This window comes from Exserohilum turcica (genome assembly GCF_000359705.1).
Source record: "Exserohilum turcica Et28A unplaced genomic scaffold SETTUscaffold_5, whole genome shotgun sequence".
NCBI lineage: Eukaryota > Fungi > Ascomycota > Dothideomycetes > Pleosporales > Pleosporaceae > Exserohilum > Exserohilum turcicum.
In genome coordinates, this window is record NW_007360266.1 from 572,013 (window position 1) to 594,267 (window position 22,255).

At 56.4% G+C, this 22,255-nt stretch overlaps 10 protein-coding genes across 10 annotated transcripts; 6 read left to right on the forward strand and 4 right to left on the reverse strand.

The window, feature by feature from the left end:
- Positions 1–53: 53 nt before the first annotated feature.
- Positions 54–611, forward strand: SETTUDRAFT_94117 (uncharacterized protein; the record flags this gene model as incomplete). Its single annotated transcript, XM_008030781.1, has 2 exons — positions 54–285; positions 346–611. 2 exons carry the CDS (start codon positions 54–56, stop codon positions 609–611), a joined length of 498 nt encoding a protein of 165 aa, XP_008028972.1.
- A 1,005-nt stretch (positions 612–1,616) lies between these two features.
- On the forward strand, positions 1,617–3,039 carry SETTUDRAFT_43057 (uncharacterized protein; the record flags this gene model as incomplete). The annotated part of the gene is made up of 2 exons (XM_008030663.1): positions 1,617–1,766; positions 1,826–3,039. The coding sequence occupies 2 exons, from the start codon at positions 1,617–1,619 to the stop codon at positions 2,981–2,983; spliced, it is 1,308 nt and encodes a 435-aa protein (XP_008028854.1). The 3' UTR covers positions 2,984–3,039.
- Positions 3,040–3,946: 907 nt separating this feature from the next.
- On the reverse strand, positions 3,947–6,650 carry SETTUDRAFT_43058 (uncharacterized protein; the record flags this gene model as incomplete). The annotated part of the gene is made up of 3 exons (XM_008030664.1): positions 3,947–6,129; positions 6,177–6,572; positions 6,628–6,650. The coding sequence occupies 3 exons, from the start codon at positions 6,648–6,650 to the stop codon at positions 4,011–4,013; spliced, it is 2,538 nt and encodes an 845-aa protein (XP_008028855.1). The 3' UTR covers positions 3,947–4,010.
- Positions 6,651–6,892: 242 nt separating this feature from the next.
- SETTUDRAFT_164628 (uncharacterized protein) lies at positions 6,893–8,392 on the forward strand. The gene has a single exon (XM_008030782.1). It carries the CDS (start codon positions 6,912–6,914, stop codon positions 8,169–8,171), a length of 1,260 nt encoding a protein of 419 aa, XP_008028973.1. The 5' UTR covers positions 6,893–6,911; the 3' UTR covers positions 8,172–8,392.
- A 64-nt stretch (positions 8,393–8,456) lies between these two features.
- Positions 8,457–9,734, reverse strand: SETTUDRAFT_119775 (uncharacterized protein; the record flags this gene model as incomplete). The annotated part of the gene is made up of 1 exon (XM_008030783.1): positions 8,457–9,734. One exon carries the CDS (start codon positions 9,732–9,734, stop codon positions 8,484–8,486), a length of 1,251 nt encoding a protein of 416 aa, XP_008028974.1. The 3' UTR covers positions 8,457–8,483.
- A 214-nt stretch (positions 9,735–9,948) lies between these two features.
- On the forward strand, positions 9,949–11,199 carry SETTUDRAFT_119778 (uncharacterized protein; the record flags this gene model as incomplete). Its single annotated transcript, XM_008030784.1, has 1 exon — positions 9,949–11,199. One exon carries the CDS (start codon positions 9,949–9,951, stop codon positions 10,999–11,001), a length of 1,053 nt encoding a protein of 350 aa, XP_008028975.1. The 3' UTR covers positions 11,002–11,199.
- A 1,132-nt stretch (positions 11,200–12,331) lies between these two features.
- Positions 12,332–13,179, forward strand: SETTUDRAFT_94076 (glycoside hydrolase family 11 protein; the record flags this gene model as incomplete). The annotated part of the gene is made up of 3 exons (XM_008030785.1): positions 12,332–12,600; positions 12,690–12,996; positions 13,060–13,179. The coding sequence occupies 3 exons, from the start codon at positions 12,332–12,334 to the stop codon at positions 13,177–13,179; spliced, it is 696 nt and encodes a 231-aa protein (XP_008028976.1).
- A 1,136-nt stretch (positions 13,180–14,315) lies between these two features.
- SETTUDRAFT_94777 (uncharacterized protein) lies at positions 14,316–15,711 on the reverse strand (the record flags this gene model as incomplete). Its single annotated transcript, XM_008030786.1, has 3 exons — positions 14,316–14,457; positions 14,863–14,932; positions 15,108–15,711. The coding sequence occupies 3 exons, from the start codon at positions 15,709–15,711 to the stop codon at positions 14,316–14,318; spliced, it is 816 nt and encodes a 271-aa protein (XP_008028977.1).
- A 1,143-nt stretch (positions 15,712–16,854) lies between these two features.
- SETTUDRAFT_94207 (carbohydrate-binding module family 21 protein) lies at positions 16,855–19,054 on the reverse strand (the record flags this gene model as incomplete). Its single annotated transcript, XM_008030787.1, has 2 exons — positions 16,855–17,178; positions 17,246–19,054. 2 exons carry the CDS (start codon positions 19,052–19,054, stop codon positions 16,855–16,857), a joined length of 2,133 nt encoding a protein of 710 aa, XP_008028978.1.
- Positions 19,055–20,400: 1,346 nt separating this feature from the next.
- On the forward strand, positions 20,401–20,931 carry SETTUDRAFT_33504 (uncharacterized protein; the record flags this gene model as incomplete). The annotated part of the gene is made up of 1 exon (XM_008030603.1): positions 20,401–20,931. One exon carries the CDS (start codon positions 20,401–20,403, stop codon positions 20,929–20,931), a length of 531 nt encoding a protein of 176 aa, XP_008028794.1.
- Between the last annotated feature and the right edge of the window lie 1,324 nt (positions 20,932–22,255).

Sequence of the window (22,255 nt, forward strand, 5' to 3'; positions counted from 1 at the left end):
CGCCCCCCCACCACCGCCCCATGCTGCACAGCCAGCCCGCGCCACAGCCTTGTATGCCTCGCGGGCCCGCCAAGCACGAGAGCATGCAAGATGCAGAATACGTGCCCGACGCGTCGCTGGCCTTGACAGCAGCTCCCGGCGCTGCCCACGGGCTCGGCGGGGCAGACACGCCCGCGACGCAGCACATCACCATCAAGAACCACTTTCCCGTCGCGCGCATCAAGCGCATCATGCAGGCCGACGATGACGTCGGAAAGGTCGCCCAGGTCACCCCCGTCGTCGTGTGTACGTAGCCCTCTGCCCGCGCTGACTGCCGCGCCCCCCGTTGCTGACTGCCGCGCCCAGCCAAAGCCCTCGAGCTCTTCATGATCTCGCTCGTCACAAAGGCCGCCGCCGAGGCCAAGGCGCGCAACTCGAAGCGCGTCGGCTCCATCCACCTCAAGCAGGCCATCACCAAGACGGACCGCTTCGACTTCCTCAACGAGATTGTCTCCAAGGTCGCCGACGCCCCGGAGAAGAGCGACGCCGACAGCATGGACGTCGACGGCAAGAAGAAGAAGAAGACGTCGACGCGGAAGAAGAAAAAGGCCGACAGCGACGACGACTTTTGAGCCCGCCCGGCCCACGACGTCGTCGCGCCCGCGGGCTGCCCAGGCTTGACATGCTGCGGCAAGCTCACACGGAGCCTCCCCTTGTGTAGCTGCGCGCCGCCCGCGTCACGTGTGCCCGCCGTTGCGCCTTGCCGCGTGTCCCACGCCATGCTGCAAGCGTTGCTGGTAACACACCCACGGGCGCAGCATGCTCTTTGAGCGCATTCGCTTCTGCCGCACCCTGCTGCTTCCTCCCGTCTGCGCTCCGCCTGCTATCCACGCCCTCGATCCTGGCGCATGTGGCTCCTGACCATACGGCTCAGATACATTGGACGCCGTCTCCCACCAGTCGGTAGCAACCCCTCCAATTTCCACTACGCGGCACCTCTTGACTCTTTCATCATGCGATACGCCAAGGTCGCATTTCAACTGCCTGTTGTCAGCCAATGTCCTCGTACGTCCGTCCTCCGTGCAAGGCGAGGGACCCATGTCGTTGGGCGACGTGTTCGCGGGTCGAGGGAACAGCTGCTCTCTGATAGCATTGCATGGGCGGCGTTTTTGTTGTTCTTATTTCTGCCTCGATTGATACGATACCAATGAATACGCATACACGGTCTCCTGAATCGCTCGTTCCATGTGCGAAGTCGATGCTAACGGATTAATTGCACCCGCGGCCCGAACGCATACACGACGCAGACATGCACTTTACGCGGTCTGCAGCCGATGGATAAACAGGCATTGCACGCGCAACACGGTGCCCACCAACCACGTTTCCAAACGCAGCCCTATTTATCCGTCCACCTCCGCAGATCCCCACATTGTGACGGCTCCCCAGATACCTATTCTGGACCCGGTCACGCTTTGGTTCCTGCGCCATACTGAATGCATAGTCGTGTCCCTGGCTAGCTTCCCTTGTACCCCGTCCGCCCGCAATTTCCATGCCAGTATTAAAGATGCTTGTTCCCACGGCGTCGACGTTACACAACTGCCCTTTGCCAGCGTTGCTTGCAGAGAGATTGACTCAAGATGATCTTGTCAAGACTAGCAGGGCTCCTTGTGAGCGCCGCCGTATCCGTCCACGCCATCCGCCCCAACCCTACCGATGGCCACTGGGTTGATGCTTTTGCAACAATGCCCCAACTGACGGAGCCGGCCAATCTGCCCCCAGCTCCCTTTGTATGTTGACTTGCCCATGGCTCCTGGAAAAAAAAAGGTAGCTGACCATCTCTGCGTAGAACCAAACTGGCGCCGTCTTTGTCAACAGCACCCTCCGTCAGATGCTCTATGTAACCACCGACGCGCACCAGATTCGTCTCAAGTTCTCCAACGTCTTTGGCGGCTCCGACCTTCCCATTACAGCCGTTACCGTTGCCCTTCCCGCAAACCAAACTGCTGGCATCTCCCAGATCCAGCCCAAGACGCTTCAAAAGATTACCTTTGGCGGTGAAGATGGCATCACGGTCCCCAACGGCGCACTGGCTGTATCCGACCCAATCAACTTTGAAATCAAGGCAGAGCAGATCATCACCGTGACCATGTACCTCGCTAGCGGCCAGAAGACCAACAGCATCACCAGCCACCCTGGCTCCCGCACCACCAGCTGGTGGCAATTCGGCAACGCCGTCAGCGAGGCCAGTCTCAGCATCTCCAACGCAACCACGCAATCAGCAGCACACTGGTACTTTATCTCGTCCATTGAGGCCTGGGTACCCAACTGCGTCGGCTCGCTCCTCATCATCGGCGACAGCATCACCGATGGCCGTGGCTCTACAACCGACAAGAACAACCGGTGGCCCAACCAGCTCCTCACGCGCCTCCAAAAGAACCCCTCGACAAAGTCAATCTCCATCGGCAACCTCGCCGCAGGCGGAAACCGCATTCTCGCCGATGGCCTCGGCCCCAACGCCTTTGGCCGCGTCGACCGCGACGTCCTCGCCCACCCAGGCGTGCGCTACGCCATGATTTTCGAAGGCGTAAACGACATTGGCACCGCGGCCCCGACCCCGGACGCCCAAGACCGCACCTACCAAGGCCTCGTGCAAGCCTACAAGCAAATGGTGTCTCTGATGCACTCGCACGGCATCCCCGTCTTCGGCGCCACCATCACGCCCTTCAGCGCCCCCGCAAACTTCACCCAGCAGCCCTACTCGAATCCCGAGCGCGAGAAAACAAGACAGCGCGTCAACACGTTTATCCGCTCCAGCGCCATCTTTGACGCCGTCGTCGACTTTGACGCTTTCCTTGCTGATCCCAAAATCCCGTCGCAGCTTGCGCCTCAGTTCAACAGCGGCGATTACCTGCATCCCGGCCCCGAGGGCTATGCCTATCTCGCCGCCAAGTTTCCCGTCGACATCTTTGCAAAGTGGAAAGGTGGTGCCAATCAGTTTGTTTAGTTGGCGGTGGCGCTTGTAGACTTATGCATTGATGAATATTACTTGTTGCTTTGCCGTACATATCTATACTTGTTGTTGTTGTTGTTGTGAATCTATGTGCGGTTTTAAAAGAGTAAAAAAAAATTAGAAATACAAATGCGCGTAAGTAATATGGGGGGGGCCAAGTATGAGCTTTAACACCGAGAACATGACATCAAATGACCACTCCGTATACCATGTACCATGTACATATCATTTCACAACTAGTCCTTGTATATACGTACATACCATCCATGTCTCTTATATTCTGTGTCATACATACATACATGCCTGATTTCTCTGTAAAACCCCCCCCCCTCCTCCTCTTAATACATTCAACCCATCCATCAACGCTGAGTTGGGGAAATCCGGCAAAGAAAAAAAAATGGGTTGGCGTCTTACGAATATACACGTGTACTTGATTCTGCATCCAACAACATCGTGCGTGATACATGGAGATTCCGATTCGGAACTTACACATATGTACGAGAGAAAGCCAAGTATGTAGTGAAAAGCATGTGCACGACAGGTGATGATGATGATGATGATCATGATCATGATGATGGTGATGGGTTTTATTAAGAGATGGTTGTAACGTATACTTTCTATTTATTTATTTTTTGCCTTTTCTTTTTTTGTTTTATTGGTGCTCTTAGGAGGAATAACTAGCCTACTTTTCTGTATTTACGGGTGGGAGTTTGGTATGGAAAATGTGTGTTTTGGCGGATTGATTGATTGCAAGTAAGTACATAAGTATACTTAGACGCCAAAAAAAAGGGGGAGGCTTCTGACGCGAGAAAAGAGAACAACAACAACAACAACAAAGAGCATACAAATTTTTTTTTCAAACGCCGGATCAAAATGCACATGGCACATTTCATATTGTCACCATCGTCATCTCGAAATGTGTCCCCCCACCCAAATTTGGTTTTTCATCAGACCAAAAAAAAACTCAACGCCAAAGCTGGACCTATACAAAGACATCCAAGGATATATCAATCACCACCAACTACACAATGCCCTCCTGGAACCTCTCGACGCCCTTTTTAATCTCGCGGACAATTTCCACCGCCTCATCGACGCTCTGCGCTTCGAAATCATAGCGCTTCGTCTCGCGCTCCTTGAACACAATGACGCGGAACATCTTGGGATGCTTCTTCGACACCTTGCTCCCGACTACGCTGCTAAAATGCACAGTGGTCGTTTTGCCCTGTCCCTCGACGCCAAAGCCACCGCGTGCCCCGGTCTTGGACTCGCCAGGCATAATGTGGATGTACTCGTTGTCGAGGGCAAGGATGCGAGATGTCGAAGAGGCAAACGACATGGGCTGTTTGCGGAGCACGGCGTAACGACGATAGTAGTTTGTTGTTGTGAGGGCGAGGGCGCCAGAGTCTGCATTTCGTGCAAGTGGGTGGAGAAGACCTTGGCCAGACACAGCTGCATGCGTACGGTCTCCCTTCTTCGTCTTCTTTGGCGCTCCACCCGTGCTGATGATGAGTGGCGCGTTGGGCGATGAAGAGCCTGGTGATCCCGCCAGTCCAAACACACCATCGCCCACAAAGCGCCGGCGCACCAAATCGAGATCCATGCGTGTATCCAACGCTTCTACAGTCCGATCTGGCGGTGCTACCGTGGTGCTTCCGCTTACCTTGAGAATGTATAACGCCTTCTCGAGCTGTAAATCATGACATACTTGGTCGAATAGATCGGCAATATAGGTGTCGGTTGTACAGGGTAGTGAAAAGTGCTTCGTGTTGAAGTTTTCGTCTGTGAAATGAATATTGACGGTCCTCGGGGCTCCAGTGCGACTTGCAGCATGCGACTGCGGCACCTTTGGCACGTCTGCAAGATTGCTTGTGTCTTTGCGTGTCGCTGTTGGCGCAAACGAAGGACCTGTAATGGGATTCCGGAAGCTCTTGGCGCGACTGGGAACAGGCTTGACAGGCTTCTTCTCCTCCTTTTCTTCAGGGCCGTCCTGGGCGTCGCTCTGTGATGCGAGAGCACTCGCCGCCTCTTGACTGTAGATGGGCGTGAGCTTCTCGTTCTCACCAAACTCCCGCTGCGTTGCTTCTACAAGCGCAAATTCATCCCAAGGCTTGTCTCGCGCACGAGGTCGCATACCGCGGGCGTTGTTGGACGCAAAGTCTTTCAGTGGCTTGTTCCTTGTCAATGGCGGAAACTCGTCGTCGACTTCGCCGTCGTCGTACATGCGCATGACCCAGCGATTCACATTCTTCTGTTCGGCTGTCAAAGGCGGCTCCATCTTCTCTTCCTGGTACCGGTGCAGGGCGTATCCTATAGCTTCAGCCACGGTAGGCCCCTCGCCTTTGTCGTTGAACTTTCTAATCAGCAGCTCCATAGGTTTGGATGGTTTCGAGGAGAATGGGCAGTAGAGTTTAATAAACAGGGGGTTTTGTTGAGCCTCACTGGCAGCGTTCCACACGGCAAAACGCTGCAGCGGGTCGGATGGCTTCTGCTCCTTGGCTCGAATCGCTTGAGTCAAGGCACTCACGGGCAACACGAAACTAATCGGTCGTGGTGGAGGCAGAGCCTGGAGTGTTGGCTGGACCGGCTCAGGCTTCTTTTTCTTGGGAGACATGTTTTGGAAAGGCGTGAGGCCAGGCATAGTGGTAAGTTCACCGGCGGGAGACGAATCCAGAGGGTCGCCGTCTGCGCCAATGAGCGAAGCACTATCGTCGGAACCAGAGAATTCAGACGTCAAAGAGTCGTCCGACTCATCACCTTCGTCGAGGGCCTCAAGACGTGCGCGTGACCCGCCAGCCTCTGCCTGGTGCTCGTCGATGCGTTGGGAAAGCCCGTGGCTCGCATTGGCAGACTTTCGCGGATTGACTCTCCTCTTTTTAAAGGACGAGTTGTCGAATTCATTTTCCGATGACATTTCGCTACTCGTGATGGTGTCTCTCCTCGGCCTTCCTTTGCTTGTCTCAACCGTAGGCAGTGACGACCTGCGTGGCAGTTCATCCGGCGGGCGTGTTGGCGATGTAATCAGCAGTGAAGGCCCTTCTCCGGCCTCTGCCAGCTCGTTGCGCAGAGCTGATCCAGGCACGGGCGACGAGCCAGAACGAGTCCGTAGAGGCATCTTAGTGAACTTGATTTGGTTGGCCGGTCTAGCACTTGATCAGTCTGGGAGCTGCAGCGCACAACGTTTGCCTACCTTTGCGCATCGTCATCGTCGTCGCTTTCATCGCTGAGGTCGCTGCTGTCGTCCTCTTCCAGCTGCTCCTTGCGCCGCCTGCGCTTCGCATTCAAGGTAGGCCCCACGGTGTCGTTGCTTCCGCCGCCCGTCACCATGCCGCCCTCTTCTTCATCGTCGCCGAAGCCCTCTGGCGGCTTCAGGCCAGCCGACCGCGGAGCCTGGAAGTACTCGGAGGTGATGGCGGTAGGAATGGGCGGGGAGTATGTGCGCTTAATGTCTGAGGCGTTGGGCACCCAGCCCGCAGCACGGTAGGCGGGGTTGTTCAGGACACTCGAGTCGACACTGATCAGTCGTTCGCCGACTCCGTCCTTGATGGAGCCCAGGTAGGCCGTCCGAAGCTGGTATAGCACGAAACTGCGCACGTCAGTGGGCTGCGGGATGCGACGAGGGCGAGGGCATGCGCGCTTACTCTTCGTTCTGAAGGAGGGACATGGTGGAAAGCTCAGGGTATCATCGTCTCAGAATAAAAGGGTGCGTTCAGGCCAGCTGACGGGTATCGTAAAGGACATGTAGAGTGACGGCGTGGGCGTGGAGGGTGTGGGGAAGTGCATGTGCAGTACCTGGACCCTGGCTTGGCGGCACTGGCTCGACGCGCCCGAGTGATCTCATCGCACTGGCACTGGAGACTTTCCCACCAACAACCCGCTCCCACTTCCTCTTCACTCCGCGCCAAGACGCCTCCCCCCGAACACGATGAATCTTCTCGCCGGCTACTCCGACTCTGAATCCGACACCGACGCGCCCGCTGCGCCCCAAGTCGTCGCCAAGTCTGCCCCGAAGCCCGCCTTCCAGAAAGTCGTCGACCGATCCAACACAGGACGAATTAAAGTCAGCCTCCCGGGCGCATCGCAGTCGCGCCCCGACAAGGACGATGGCCAGGCCGATGCGCCGCCTGCTAAGAAGCCGCGCCTCGGCGGAGGCTCGTCGTTTGCAGGTTTCAATGCCATGCTGCCTGCGCCCAAGAAGCCCAACGTGAATGCCATGGCGGCAGCCGGGGGCGCAAAGACTGGAAGCAGAGGACTGGGCAAAGGGCTCGCGGCGGGAGTCAACCTAAAGACTGGCGCTGAGCCTGCCTTCAAGCGGGAGCCAAGGGCAGAGACGGAAGAGTACGATGAGACTGGCAACCCGATCAAAAAAGGGCCCATGAACAAGGACGACTTTAGGGCTATGCTGAATCTGCCGCCACCCAAGTCAGAAGCGAAGACCGAGAATAAACCAGTTTTGCCCGCGCAAGACACCCAGCAGGATCCGGAGCCCCAGCAAGCACCCAAGCCTGCAGCGCCGCGTTTTGTGCCCATGTCTGTTGGCAAGGGGAAGAAGAAGAAACCAGCCGTTCCCCGTCCAGCGGCTGCACCGACCCAGGCAGCCAGTGCTGCAAGCACAGAGGTGTCGGCTGCACAAGCACCTGCCGTAGAAACAAAACCACAAAAGCCCAAGGTCTCTCTCTTCGGCGTATCAAATGAGGCAGAGCCTGTGAGGAAGGAACAATCTGATGGACAATACCAGCCCCTACTTTATGGCGCCGAAGAAGACGAAGAAGCGCCAGTCCCTGATGCAGCCTTTGACGGACAATGGCCAAATCAAACCGCTCAACATGCATCTTCATCTGCCGGCCCCTCCGCGCCCGATGGCCTCACAAACATTGCCTCTGAGCTGAATCTTTCAGAAGCCGAGCGTCGCCAACTATTTGGCAAGAAGGGGCGCAACGGACCAGACTTTTCAGGCGCCAAAATCGTCGAGTTCAACACAGATGAGGAGTATGCACATAACGAAAAGCTGCGTCAGCAGGGCGAGGCAGTATCCCACAATCCCCTCAAGTCCATCAACGCTGCCGGCAAGAACAGTCTCCGAAGCCTGGTCAATGTCGCGACCACACAAAAAGAGGCTCTCGAGGACCACTTTGCTGCTGGCCACCGAAACAAGAAAGAGGCAGGGAATCGATACGGATGGTAGGAGCATTGCCGGGCGTTTTTTTATATCTGTGAACCAAGAATTTGCCAGGTTCTTGCATGTATGGGCTTTAGGGGCTCGGTTTTATCATCAGACAATTTTATCCTCCGGTTATGCCATACAGGCTCAGGTATGGACCGCATTTATCTCTTTTATCATGTCATCTTCATCTCAGAGCCTCTGGTAGCACGAATTTCTTCGCGGAAAAATCACTTAGGAATCACCCACTTTCAAAACTCCACACACACCGATCAAGCAATTGTCGTGCAAGTCGCTCCACGCTCGTATCAAATTAGGGGTATCATTACGCTATGTTTATTTTCCAGCTGCCGCCGCGGCCTCCTTTGCTGCTGCTGCCTCTCTCTTTCTCTGCAGGTACCTCTCCTTTGCACTACTAATATCCTTCTCCGTCTTCTGGCTCTTTCTCGCTCGTTCCAACTTGGCCTGCTCCTCGGCCTCCTCTTCGGCCTTTCTCTTGTTCGCGGCTTCAATCTGCTCGACTACCATGGCCGTTTGCCGCTCTCTCTGTGCGTTGCGCCCACCCTTGCTGCTGTTAACATGCGATGGAGGCGTGTACTTTGGTGCGGTAGTGGTCGCGGACGAAGACGCCGTAGCCGTGGGTTTAGGCCTGGAGATGACGTTGAGACCGGCGGACAACAGCTGGCGATGGTCTGCGACTTGACCGTCGTCGTCGAGTATGACGTTTTTGCCCTGCTTGCGCAGTTCTTCGGCGAGCTCGGCATCCGTCTTTTCTTTTTCGGCCTCTTCGGCTGGTGGCTTGATGCCTTCTTTGAGAGCGCGTGCGGCTGCTTCCATGGCTTCTTGGTGTCTTCGTTCCTGCTCGGCGAGCATCTGCTTGTGGAACCCTTGCATGCCAAACTTCTTCTTCATGCCTTCTTCGGCCTCTTGCCGTTTCTTCTCCTCCTCCTCGGCCTTGCGCGTCTCTTCTTGCTGCGCTTTGTAGGCTCCCGTCACAAACTTCTCCTTGTCGGCGAATTCATCGCCTTCGGCCTCTCGTTCGCGTTGTAGGAGCTTGTCGCGCGCACGCAGCTGGTCTTTTTTCCGCTGCTCTGCAGACTCGAAGAGCGCGTCCATGTACTTGGGTTTCCGCTGGGCAGCGTCTTCTCGGGCGGCGGCAGCTTTGGCAGTTTGCTGGGCGTGGAGGGCGTCGTATGCGGCATCATAGTCGTAAATGGTAGCATCGGTTTCCAAAGCTTCCTGTGCGCGCTTTTCAGCTTCGGCAGCACTGGCGGAGTAGGCAACATTGGTAGGGTCGTCTTCTTTTGGCTTCGGTTTCTTGCTCGGAGGAGCTGGTGGTTGGCCTTTCTTTTGTTTCGCCGAGGCGGACTTTGACGGTTCTGATGGGCCTGATGCAAGCGAGTCTTCAAAGTTGAACTCGCCAATCTCCTCGACGCCATCGGCTGCCTTTGCCTTGCCTTTGCCCTCCCCTTCGTCGTCGTCAAATAGAGGCTTTTTCTTCTTTTTTCCGAGGTCGGGCTTGGTCCCGACTTTCGCGAGGGGATTTGCGCCCTTGCTCTTGACATTAAGTCCGAATTTGAATGACATGATGGGTGTTGTTGCTGGATGGGAGAACGAGTCGCGAGCGCGAGTTTGGATGGTGCATGCCAAGACTGCCGCGCACCAGTGAGATCATCAGCACCTCCGCCTCCTCCGCATTCAACTTTCTCCGCCCGTAACATTCGTGGGCAGCTTGCGCCCATCGCCCTCAACACATCATCTCTCATGCACGACTGGCTCTTCAAGCATCACAGTCCTCACCATGGAGGGCCAGGCTAGTAGTGCCACCGAAGAAGGCCTCTACGCCAAAGCCAAAGCATCACCATTTCACTTCAAGTCTGGCTCCAAACGCCGCTCCCGACGCCACGATAGCGAAAGCAAAGATGAAGATGCCGACGAAGGTCACCGCAAGAGGCACAGGACAGACAGAGAAAAGGACGCGCGACGAAGCCATCGTGACTCCAGGCGCAGAGACAAGCACAAGCACCGCACTCACGACGACCGTCACCCCACCTCGACACGCGATGGCACATACTATGACCCTGACTACCGGCATCGTGAATCTTTATTCGACAACTTGGAGGAATCAGGCGCCGGCTCTCCAGGACCAGCACCCGACGATGCATTCCGCGAGTCCCTGTTCGACGCACTTGCTGATGACGAGGGTGCCGCGTATTGGGAAGGCGTCTACGGCCAGCCTGTGCACATATATCCCGATGTCAAACCTGGCCCAGACGGAAAGCTGGAACGCATGACCGAGGAAGAGTATGCAGGCTATGTACGCACCAAGATGTGGGAAAAGAGTCACCAGCATATACTCGAGGAACGTGAGGCGAAAGAGCGAGCGCGCCAGAAGCGAAAGGCTCAGCAGACTCAGCTCGACGAAGAGTTCGAGCGTGAAGAAGCAGAAAGAGAAAGCATACGGCGTCGTATGGAAGAAAGCCTGCGTCGGGGCGAAGAGCGAAAGAAAGCCAGAGAGGCAGAAGCCGCTTGGGACAGTTACATGGCCAAATGGGACAATCTGAAGAAAGCCCAAGATCTAGGCGACGAAACAGCCACCAAGGTACACGACCTCATGCCATGGCCTGTAGTGTCGGGAAAGGCAAAGCACGTGTCCAAGGAAGAGATTGAGCGCTTCTTCCGGGGCTCAAAGTCATGGCGAGACGACTCTATTGCACTGCTCAAGGCCGAGCGAGTGCGCTGGCACCCTGACAAGATGCAGCAGCGTTTCGGGCAACACATTGATGCAGACACTATGAAGCTAGTTACGGCCGTCTTTCAGGTCATCGATCGGCTGTGGAACAACCGACGCTGATGCGGTCAAACGCCCTCCGCGGACGGAGTTTGGGCCGCATACAATCTATGCTATACGCACCCATACCCGATGTTTCCGCCCTGCGTCTTGGCGGAGGAGCAATATGGCTAGATCCACATTATGATGGAGCATGATTTTACGTGCCCCATCCAGCCACACAGCTGAACAGAACAACAACATACCAAAGCAATCAAGGTCAATTTTACGTTCCAAAACTCGTAGCCTGTTTTCATTAACTAGATGCATTAGCGCATGAACTTGAATCATGATATCTTGTTGTTCTGATGGATAGTGAAGAGAAGCCACACACGTGAGTGATGGGTGGGGACACAAGACGAGAACTCGTTTGTACGCCTCCGACTCTTGGCAATTCGTCACTCGCCGCCCGTTTCACACAGCCTCCGCCCTCCAAAGCCCTTGGCGCAATGTATCTATAACCACAGCACTGGGCCAGACACAAGAGCATGACGATATCGACTAAAGAAGTGTCCGAAGGCTTAAGGACCGGGTAAATGCTTGGTTGCCGGACGAGCACGAGAATGCCTTTGTCGGCCCCCTCTTCGCGCATGTCGCGTGCAGATATCCGATAGTGCTGCATGCCGAGGAATTCATCTGGGGACATAAGCTATTAACATACGAATAGATTGGCTTGACAGCACGCGGCACTTGACCGCGCAGCGCTTGGGTGAGCTTGACCGTGACCAAAAGCTTGACCGACACCACGACACACCTACACCAGCGTGGTAGAAGTGGCTTGCAACGACGAACATGTTTCTAGTACGACAGCAGGAAGCAGCATCCCTACGCTGCGGGTCAGTGGTGTTCTAGTCCACTCGCCGTGTTCTGGCGCTCCACAATTGTCGCATCACCCCGATGCTGCCAAACCTATAACATGAGGGATAAACACCAGTAGTATCCATTCTGTAAATGACATGTTTCAACACTCCAAACTCTGGGCTTGCCGCACGACCAGCTGATGGATCTGACCACCCCTTTCCTGGGACCCAGAATACCCGGGCGATTGGCCCTTCGTGATTCGAAATAACAGCTTCCCGCTTGTCGCCAGCCGCCACTTGCCAGGCAATCCACAATGCAATCCACACTTGTAGGGATAGATAGATCCGGTGGCACCAGCCAAGCTTCCAAAGTCCATGTCCTCCAATCTGGAATTTCTTGGGTGAATGCACGCGTCGCCACTCTTCTGTAACAAACGTAATGATCACCCGGATATAATGGTGACCTACTCGATGTATAAAAGATGATGCTGTCCATGAGCGAACAAGTCCACACACACACACAGCATTTCACACACGGCTTTGATTCAAGCAAAATGGTTGCCTTTTCTTCTCTTCTCCTCGCTCTGGGTAGCGCTTCTGCGGCACTGGCCTCGCCTCTCAGCCTCATCCTCAACGCTGAGCCTCGCGACGAGCCGGCCAACCTGACTGCGCGCTCCACGCCTGCGGGACAGGGCACCAACAACGGCTTCTTCTACTCCTTCTGGACCGACAACCAGGGCCAGGTCACGTACAACAATGGTCCTGGAGGCCAGTACGACGTGGAATGGAGCAATGTGAACAACTTTGTCGCCGGCAAGGGATGGTGTGTTTTCTCCTCCTCCTCCTCCTCCTCCTTATCACCACCTCTTTTCCAGTTTCCCACTTACCTAACACTTTCCCCCCTCCCCACAGGAACCCCGGCTCAGAGCGCATCGTCAAGTACAGCGGCACGTGGAACGGACAAAGCGTCAACTCGTACATTTCGCTGTACGGCTGGACGCGCAACCCGCTGATCGAGTACTACATTGTCGAGTCGTTTGGCTCGTACGACCCGTCGTCTGCGGCGCAGAAAAAGGGCTCGGTCGAGTCCGACGGCAGCACCTACGACATCCTGCAGACGACGCGGACGAACCAGCCGTCCATCGATGGCACGGCTACCTTTCAGCAGTTTTGGTCCGTGCGAAAGAACAAGCGCGTGGGTGGTAGCATTACTGTCAAGGTGAGTCTCCTGCTCGAGTATCTGTATCAGTGTGTGCTGGGTGACTAACGAGGATTGTGTTAGAACCACTTTGATGCTTGGGCCAAGTACGGCCAGAAACTCGGCACGCATAACTACATGATTCTGGCTACCGAGGGCTACCAGAGCTCGGGTAAGGCTTCGATTACTGTCGAGGGGCCTTAGATACCTTGAGAGAGTGCCAAAGGCTGTGTGATACTGCTGCTGCTGCTGTTACTACTACTGTCGAGCCTGTGGCTTGCATCTTTGTTTCGTATATATATCTTCTTCTTCACCTTCTTCTTCATATACCTACCTACCTTTCTTGTTCGAATCCAGATACTGAATCGATACGCCTGCACGATATACGTGTCACTGGCATGAAACCAATCTTTTTTTTTTACCAAATAAGCTAAGCTTGTTGTGTGTACGTACGTATGTATGTGAAGACTTTGTTGTGCTGTGAGTTGGTGAAATGGGATAGCAGTGCTTTGATTGAACAATCACTGCAGTCAGACTTTTACGGTGGGAAAAATAAACTTTAGATTTTAACTTACATACTTAGTGCTGCCAGCAACGCGTTTACTAAGAAGCACTTCAACACGCCAAAAACATGCCACCATGGCACCTTCGTACGCTAATCTCTCTCTCCTTATTAATTTTTTTGCACGCGGCGAATTGTGAGCATGTACGATGCCGTTCTAGCGGGACAGCTCAAACCTGCATATCTAGTGTTTCAGTATGCCGTTTGGGAAAGTACGCAGTCCAGTACTGCATGTGCCAGTTGTGTTAGTGTTACAGACGCTACAGGGTTTATGATGTTATGTATTACTCCTTGCCTGCGGGTTCGCAGGTGATTTGCACGTGGACATGGATATGCAAATGGAAATGGAAATAGCAGTAGAAGAAGAAAAAACCCCCCGACTTAAATGGCCCGAAAACTCGGATGCATCAACGACGGAGCTGGAATAAATGTTACGTATTCACTTTTGTTATTCTTCCTCTCGCTCGTGGAGAGTTATATCGGAGTGGGGGGTAAAGATAATTCAGCGAGATTTCCTTCATGCTGGTGGTGGTGAAGGAATCCATGCATCTGATATGCATCACCATCTTACTTTCTGACAACGAAAAAGTGCACACCACTGAGATACTAGCTTTTGCCCCCATAACACGTAAAAAAATATCGTTACCAAGTGTTTAAAATCGCCAGGTTGTAGTGGCTTTCACATTACTCGATTTTTTCAGAGGGATACACTTCCAAGCAAAGGATTGGCTCAGAGCACATCTCATCGTGCAGCTATGCCTGGTCGTGCACGAGCCATTTAATCGTCCTTTTTCAGATAGTTTACGAGATCCACCATCTCGGCTTGCGACATGGCAGAGCTCATGGCTTGGTAGGCCTCGTAGAGAATCCAGAGGGGAACGACGACCCAGAGACCGTTGAAGGTGGTGAGGTAGAGCCAGCTAGACACTTGTCAGTCTAGAATCCGCAGAGTGATTGTGCGTGCCAAGGCGTGAGGATTTAGGAGCCACATGCTGTGTCCAGTTGTGTCCCGTTGTTTGTGGAATTGTGTATCATGGTTGAGGAGATTAGCTGTGGGTCCACGCCGGGCGATGTCGCGATTATGCATCGCCAGCACATTGCATTGCCGAGTTAGGCATTTGTGAGCAAGGAAAACATGTGTTTTGTGTTCAGTGTTGAGGCCAGGGTTGCATGCAGAGTGGGTTCGGGAACGCGGCAGGTCCTCAACGGGACCTGGCATACTTAGGCGTGCCGGCCAAGAAAACCAAACACGATGCAGGAAAGCCATGCGAACCATAGAATTGCATGGCAAAAGGCATGGAAAAGGAGCAAAAATGGCCACTTACAGATATATCCAGTTGCTCGTGTCGAGATTAGGGCTTCCGGTCAGCCATTCAGGAGCAAATGTCATCCAGCCTGGGTGGAGCGGTGAACCACGTGTCAGCCTCATACTCGCAACAGCGCAGTGTCGTCCGCTCTCAACAATCGCTCGGACCAGGTCCACATAACGCCTCACTAACGATGACAACAGGCCTCGAGTTTCACATGCTGTATGTCCACCGCAACAAAGCAGATGTTTGTTGTGACTCACCTCCATATATCTCGGCAGTGGCCAGGACTATCATCCAAAAGTACTTTTTCAGCACGCCCTTTTTTTCGTCTTTGCTGAGAAGATAGCATATCCAGCATGCCAACGGGCCGGCCACAAACACCGTCAGAAGCTCCAGCGTCACGACCGTCAGATCCGTCCCGCCCCATCGCTTGTCCGCCTTTGCATACTCTTGCCACAATCGACTCAACGGACCCGTCCCATAGTTTGCACCGAAGAGTAGATCCTGTCGGCCCAGCCAGTACACATCCGGAGGCGTGAAGAGCGTGATGTGAGGGTGGTTGCGGGCTGCGGCCGAGAAAGACGTCGGCAGCGAATACGACACAAAGAAGCAGTTCCAGAGAAAGGATCCTTCAAAGACAAAGTGGATGAGGGCGTCGAAGGCGTGCCAGACGAAGAGGATGCGCGTCTTCCGGGTCGCGGCCCTGGGCAAGGCTTTGACAGACGCTCCATATGCGCCGCCAATAAGAGCCAGGAACAGCAGGAGCGACAGGACGGTTGTCGCGTCGATTTGGGCGCCAGAGCGAGGCACCGGCGGGGGCGGCGGTGGTGGAGGCGGCGCTTTCTTACTCCCAAAGAAGGACATGGTGACACATATACGGCCCAGGCAGGGTCACGATGGTGGCTCGGTCGGGAATAGGCCGAATTATGCTGTCGAGGCGGGCGCGCTTGGAGCCGGGAGAAGTTGAAAAGGACGACTCGGTATCCAATTGTGAGATGGATATGAGCACTAGCAGGTCAGAAAGCGGCAGGCGGTCAGCACTTGCCAGACGTTACGGCCGAGGCAGGCGGCTTAGCGAGTGGTCACATGGCCACAGAACCCACGATCCAGCCCACACGGCCTCATCTTCGGCGCCAGCGACTGCTCACGGGATGCGCACAAGTGGGGGCATCGTGAGTTTTGGCCAAGGGTTTTTATGCTATGTCTGTTCCCTTGCCGACTGCTATATAGGCCCGAGTGTCCCGTGTTCTCCAACGGCCTCCGCCCCCCCTCGCTTCCAAACTCTTACCCGGCCCAGAGGCGACAACCCGCCACCACCAACCATGGGACAAGGCCAGTAAAAACAAAGCAATCGAAACCACACTACACCACACCAAAACACAATGTGAGACTGATTACAACCATGTCGAATTCTGCCTTTCCTAATGCCTATTTACGAGGACGATCTGGATCATCAACTCCTAGTGATAACAAGAAAGAGAAAGAAAAAAAAACGCTTCAAATGCAAATCAAACCAAGCTTTTACGAATCCACAGATCAGAAACGACCGTCAACAACGCCAGAACCAGAGTGGGATTGCTCCTAGAGCATGGTAGCCAGCCTATGGTCGAGAAAAACGATGAGCAAAGAATAAACATGTCCGATGAACACCGTAATGGAACCCAATTTGCGCCGGTGGGAGAGGAAGAGAGGAAGAAAGAAAAAAGAAAAGAAAAACATGCAGGAAGACAAACGTGGAAATGCAGCAAAAACAACCGGCCAGATGATGCTACAAGGCGTCGTCTGCCATGCAAGACGACGCGAGAAAGGCGATCGCTGGCCCACAGCGACGTTTCGTACCGTGCTGAACAAGACTCGTGAGCGCTCCGTGCTCGGGGGGGGGGGGGTAACAAGAACTTCCGCTCCACTCGTCCAATCAGTGAGGTCGTAAGCGTACTTCGTGTCCAAAGAGATTCGTTAGGCAGAAAAAATCACGTCCGCAATTTAGGTAAGATGGGGGTCGGCTTCTCACACGCAGGCCTGGGGAGTCTGGCTACGCTCGTTGAAGACGCCACCTGGCATGGGGTAGCCGTACTGATACGAAGAGGCATAGTGGTCCTCGGGGGTATAGCCAGTCATAGGGCCCGGAGAGGCTGAACGAGGTAAGAATGCTGCAGAGTCGCTGGCACCGTCAACCATGATAGGCATGGCAGGAGATGCAGGACTGCTTGCAAGCGAGGACTGTTTGCTTCCAGAAGTGTTGGCCACGTCATCTAGGGCCCCGTCACCTTGCGCCACCTTGGCAGAGGGCGTGGTAGCATTAGGAGAAGATTTCCCAGTGGGTGTGCCAAACTGGATGCGAGTCAGTCTCCGTCTAGGCCAAGTCACCAGTGTGTTGATGTGAAGGTTGGGAACGTACAAAGCAGAATTTCTGGATCAACTCGTTGTACTCGGCAGACTGAAGGTCGGGCTTCTCCAGCGTCAGTGAGTCAGGGCGGGTGCCCGGAATGGGTGCAGCAGTGGCCTGAGACTGAACGGCCGGCGCCGAACGATCAAAGTAGCCCTTGTTCATCCTGCCGTGCGTGTCGATCTTGAGTCCACTGCGGTCACCAAGGGCAGTCTGTGCATTTGAAAGGGCAGCCGTAAGGGAAGCTCCGAAGTCGTAGCGAGAGGCAAATGCCTGGCTGACCTGCGAGGGCGGCGCTTGGTTCTGGTAGACACTGCGCTTGCTCTTGGGCTTCAGCTTGATCGATGAGCTAGGTGAGTCGCCAAAGGTGGGTCGTCCGCTGCCAAATTGGAACTTGGTCTCGAACTCGTGGCCAAAGTCATCATCGAAGGAAGCAGCCGGCATCGAGCGGGGGCGAGGAGCCAGAGGTGAGTGCCTGCTGCGGGGGATGGCGCCCAGGCTAGCTGTTGGGCGCTTGTTCTCCCGCTGCTTGACCTTCTTGGAGAAGTCAACCTGGTAGTTCATGGCATTGTTGTTGTCCCAGTACTCCTGGCCGTTGACTTGATACCGCACGCATAGTAGCAGCGTCTTGGACTCCAAGTTGGCTTGGTCAGCCAACTTGATGTTGAAGTTGAAGCGGTCGTAGCCGTCGTCCTTTTGCTTCTTACGGACGTCGTGGTTGAACTCAGCAACGACTTCTGATGTAGTCTTCCAGTAGTCTAGCGTGAAGCGGGCCACGACCAGCTTGTGGAAGGACATGTTGGCAACGGCAATGTTGCCAACCAGCGTCCGGTGGTCAGAAGCCAGGAAGATGCGTTCCACTCGCACGGGGGCAGTCTGCCGCTCATACGTCTCCGATGTGGGGAAGTTCATCAGCTTGATGTCCCACTCGGGGGTTTTGGGTCGTGAGCTTTCAGCAAAGGGGTATTCGCTCTCACTATCGTACGTCTCCACAGGCGATGAGCCCGCACTAACAGCAATAGGCCGGTCCACCTGGAGGAAATGACGGACTTGCTCAATCTCCTCGTTGAAGTGGACCGCTTTGGAGTAGGTGGGGGTGCCGGGCATGCTTGACGGGCGACGCCTGGACGAAGGACGGAGGGCGGGCTTGACCAGCTCCCCAGACTTCTTGCGTAGTAGCGGCGGTTTTATCCGCAGCCCCTCGTCCTCGGCATCGCTGCCGTCAGATGAGCTGATGATGGTGTCGGTGTGGATGGGGTGGATCATGTGCTGGGACAGCATGATCTCGCTTGACGAACGGGAGTGCGAGATCTTGCGTGCCTCGGCAGAGAGGGAGCAGGCTAGTGTGACGGGAGGCTGTGGCTTGGGCTGGTTGACGTTCTCAATAACCTCTCGGGTGGGTGATGGCATTCTCTTCTGGTCGATGCTTTGCAGAGCCTCTTGCAGCTCGCGGAGGTCCCCTGCATTGCGGCCGCGTTCTTCGTCATCCGAGGAATCAGGCGGCGTTGTGATCGCACCTGACGGAATCAGAAGGTTGTTCACAGGAGGTGGAGACGGGCGGAGGCTACCGTTGGACTTGATGTCTATGCTGCTGTTTGCCGAGTGGCCATTTGCAACCGTGTTTTCGATCGTGGCTGTCGACGACGACCGCCGTGACCTGGCCAGGTACGACGTGGACGAGACAGAGCGGGGGAGAGATGGGCGCTGGGCAGTCACCGGCGAGTGGGGTGGGTGGTCGATGTAGGAGTGGTTTCGACTCAGGATGGGGCTACTAGTCTTGGAGGTTGCCGGCGACCGCTGGGAGGGGGGAGTGTAAGGCATTCGGTCGGCTTCGTGGGGGTGGCGTAGAGAAGCGGGTCGAGCGTGTAGAGGTCGTTCAAGGCGTAGGTTGCATTAAAAGAATTACTATGGCGACAGGTCTGGTCCGAGTGTGTAAGCGAGTGATCAAGCACATGGCAAACTGCAGATAAGCAGCAGCAGCAGCAACAACAACAACAACAACAACAAAAACGAAAATTGCAGTTTTACAAAGCCTCTGGTGAGGGCCGTGTCGGGAGGTGTGGCGGTGGGAGCAGACTTACAGTTATAGGCGGGTGAAGAGCTTCCGGAGGGTTTGTTGGCAGAGGGAGCAGACTAGGGCGGTTGCGACAAAGGCGGTCACAGCTAGCGAAAGCTGCGATGACGTGGGGAGAGCGGAAGAGGACAGGCAGGCTGTGGGAGAGACGTGTTTGTATCTGAGGCTCTGGCGGTAGCAACAGGATGCACAGCAGAGCGAGGCCGGTGGCTTCCGTGCAGACGTGGGAGCGGACGTCGGGTTGATATGGCGCTTGGGTGAGTGGGCGCTGGGGCAAGAGCCGTGGGGCTCTGGGCGGGTGGGCTGGGGGGGAGGAGAAGGGCGGGGTCGAGTGTCAAACCAAGAAGCACGAGTTGGTCTGCCGACGGCGTATTAAAAGGGTCTCTGGCAGCAATGGCCGCAGGCGGAGGAGATGGAGAGGAGGGAGGATGGAGAAGAGTGTTGAGGGCGGTAGCGCAGAAGAGCGTGCAGGGCCGCGACTATTGGGGAGTCGTTGGACATGGGTGCAAGCGAAATCGAGGCCTGGCGGCGCTAGGAGGGGGCAGGGGTGCAGGCAGGGAGCTGCAGCGCCAATGCACGGGTGGATGAAGAGCCTTAGCGCGACCCCAACAGACCGGGGGGGCACGACCAAGGATTTTCGCACACACACACACCACGCACATACGCACACACGCACACACGCACACACGCACACACGCACACACACACACAGCCAAGCGGCAGCAACCGGTTCTGACTGCGCATGCGAGAGGGCGGCGACGAAGGCAGCGGCGGCGGCGGGAGCGGAGACAGGCGGCGCGTTGCACGCTGGGGAGGCGATGGGATGCGAGGGAGGGAGGGGGGGTGGGTTGCGAGCAGTGGTGCCGACGGCGGAGCGAGACGGGCAGCCAGCACTGGAGGTACTCTGAGGTACCGTACGCCATACCATAGACACACACACACCATTTCAGGCCCAGGCTCAGACTCAGTCGCCTGCGCCGCCCACCCCCGGCGGCGCCAGCGGTCGTGGTACGTGATGTTATCTTGTTTATCTCCCGACGTCAAGCGAGGCCCGCCCAGTGCCCGGCCGGCCTCGCTGCCTGGCACGGCCACAATGCGAAACGGCGCAACAGCCAGGCCCGCCCTCGCTGTCGGGCAAGGCTGGACGGCCTGCATTCGACTGCATTTCTCGCTCTTGCGGCGGCGCCCCAAGACCATGGCCGTCGCCCTGTCGCAGCCCCGTCGCCGTCGACACTCGATGCCGTGGTGCTGCGACACTGCTGACGCAGCCGGACCTGTCCTCTGCCCTCGCCTCACGCCCACTCTGGCCACCACCACGGCCACGGCCACGGCGACCAGCAACACCGGCACGTCTAGCCCGCCCCCCAAGCTCCGAGGGCCGTGGGGGCGGCGTCGCCTCTTATGGGCCGTGGCCACCGACTCACCTCAGGTCGCCTCGCAGCAGGGTCAAACAGCGACGGTTCGCAATCTGCCAGCCGTTGCTGGGCCGTCGTCGTCGTCGTCGTCGCCGCAGAAGCAAGCAGGCAGCCAGGCCAACAGCGCTCAAGCCATGGCGAACTGGCTTCCTAGCGACGGGGGCCTCTGCGCATTGCGTGCACGCCCCCCCGTTCAAGCGAGCCCGTGATGTCATTGTTCTTTTTTTTTGTTCCAACGTTTTTCGGGCTGCCCACGCACATTGGCACTGGCATGGGAGCGCAGTCGCCGGCTGCAGCGGTGCTTCGTCGTCGGCCTCGCAGCAGAGGGGCGACGGGCAGCGGTGCCTGGACGATCGGAGCACCGTGTGAGCCGCCTTTGCACCTCACCCGCCCTGCCGTGCAAAATCCCCCTCTCCCCCCCCTCCCCCCTCCCTCACGCCCTCTCGCTCGCCTCCCCTCCGCCACGCTCAGCACCGCCAGGATCGCCAGTCCCGCCAGCCGCCTGGGAAATGGCGGTCGGGCCAAGGCCAATCAAATCCTGCCCAGCCTAGCGCGCCCTATCCCAGTCGCAGTTCTGTGGCCCCTGCGCCTGATAGCACTGGCTCGCTCACACTGGCTCTGGTGTTGGCACTGGGCGGTGCTGGTGCTGGTGCTGGTGCGGGTGCGGGCGGTGCTGGTTGCTGGGCTGGCTCTGGTGCGGGCTCCTCCAGGCAGAGGCCTCGCCATGCCAGTGCCAATGCCAATGCCCCCCTCCGATATACATACAGCATCACGGCTGCATCGCGCGCCTTGGCCCCTCCTCATCAATTGCAGACGCAGCGCAGACGGGCCTCTGCTCGGCCTCTTGCGGGAATCGCGCCATGCCAGCACCAGCACCAGCAGCAGCGCCCTCGAAACCACATCGCATAATATTAGCAGCTGAGGCCACGGACGCAGGGCGTGGCCCATTGGCTGTGCCCGACAGGCACTGACTTGACGCCTTCCCCGCATTTCGCGTTGGCCATGACGCCTGCCTGTGTCGTCTGCTGCCTCTCCTGTTTGTGCTGCTGCTCCTGCTGCTCCTGCTGCTCCTGCTGCTCCTTCGCGAAGCCTTGCTGCTGCCATGCCTGCGTCGCCTGTACCACGGTTCCCGGTTTGCGCGCGCCTACGTACACCTACGCGTCTCCATGCCCGCCCAGCTCACCCCGAGGGGCGCGCGGCGTGCCTCGGGTCTGACGCTACACGGGCTGACGCCCAAACTTGCTTTGTTTTTGGTGACACTCAATGGAGAGAGAGAGAGAGAGACAGACAGCTGAACGGTGCTCCACTCGCTAGCCCGGCACTGTACACGGTGTTCTCACGGCACTCGCGCTGGCTCGCGGGCGTTGCAATTGCTCCTCAACCACCACTACCACTACCACGACGACCACGACTGCTCGCGGCTAGCCCTCGCCCAGGCGCGCAGAAAAGGCAAGCGGGCAGCGCATGGTTTGCAATACGAAGCACCTAAAGTCGTGCCGTGTCCGAAACCAACAATTCGAATGTCGCTTGCCC

What these genes read in the sequence shown, in the direction of transcription:
- SETTUDRAFT_164628 (XM_008030782.1), top strand. Translation starts at nt 6,912, where the DNA reads ATGAATCTTCTCGCCGGCTACTCCGACTCTGAATCCGACACCGACGCG.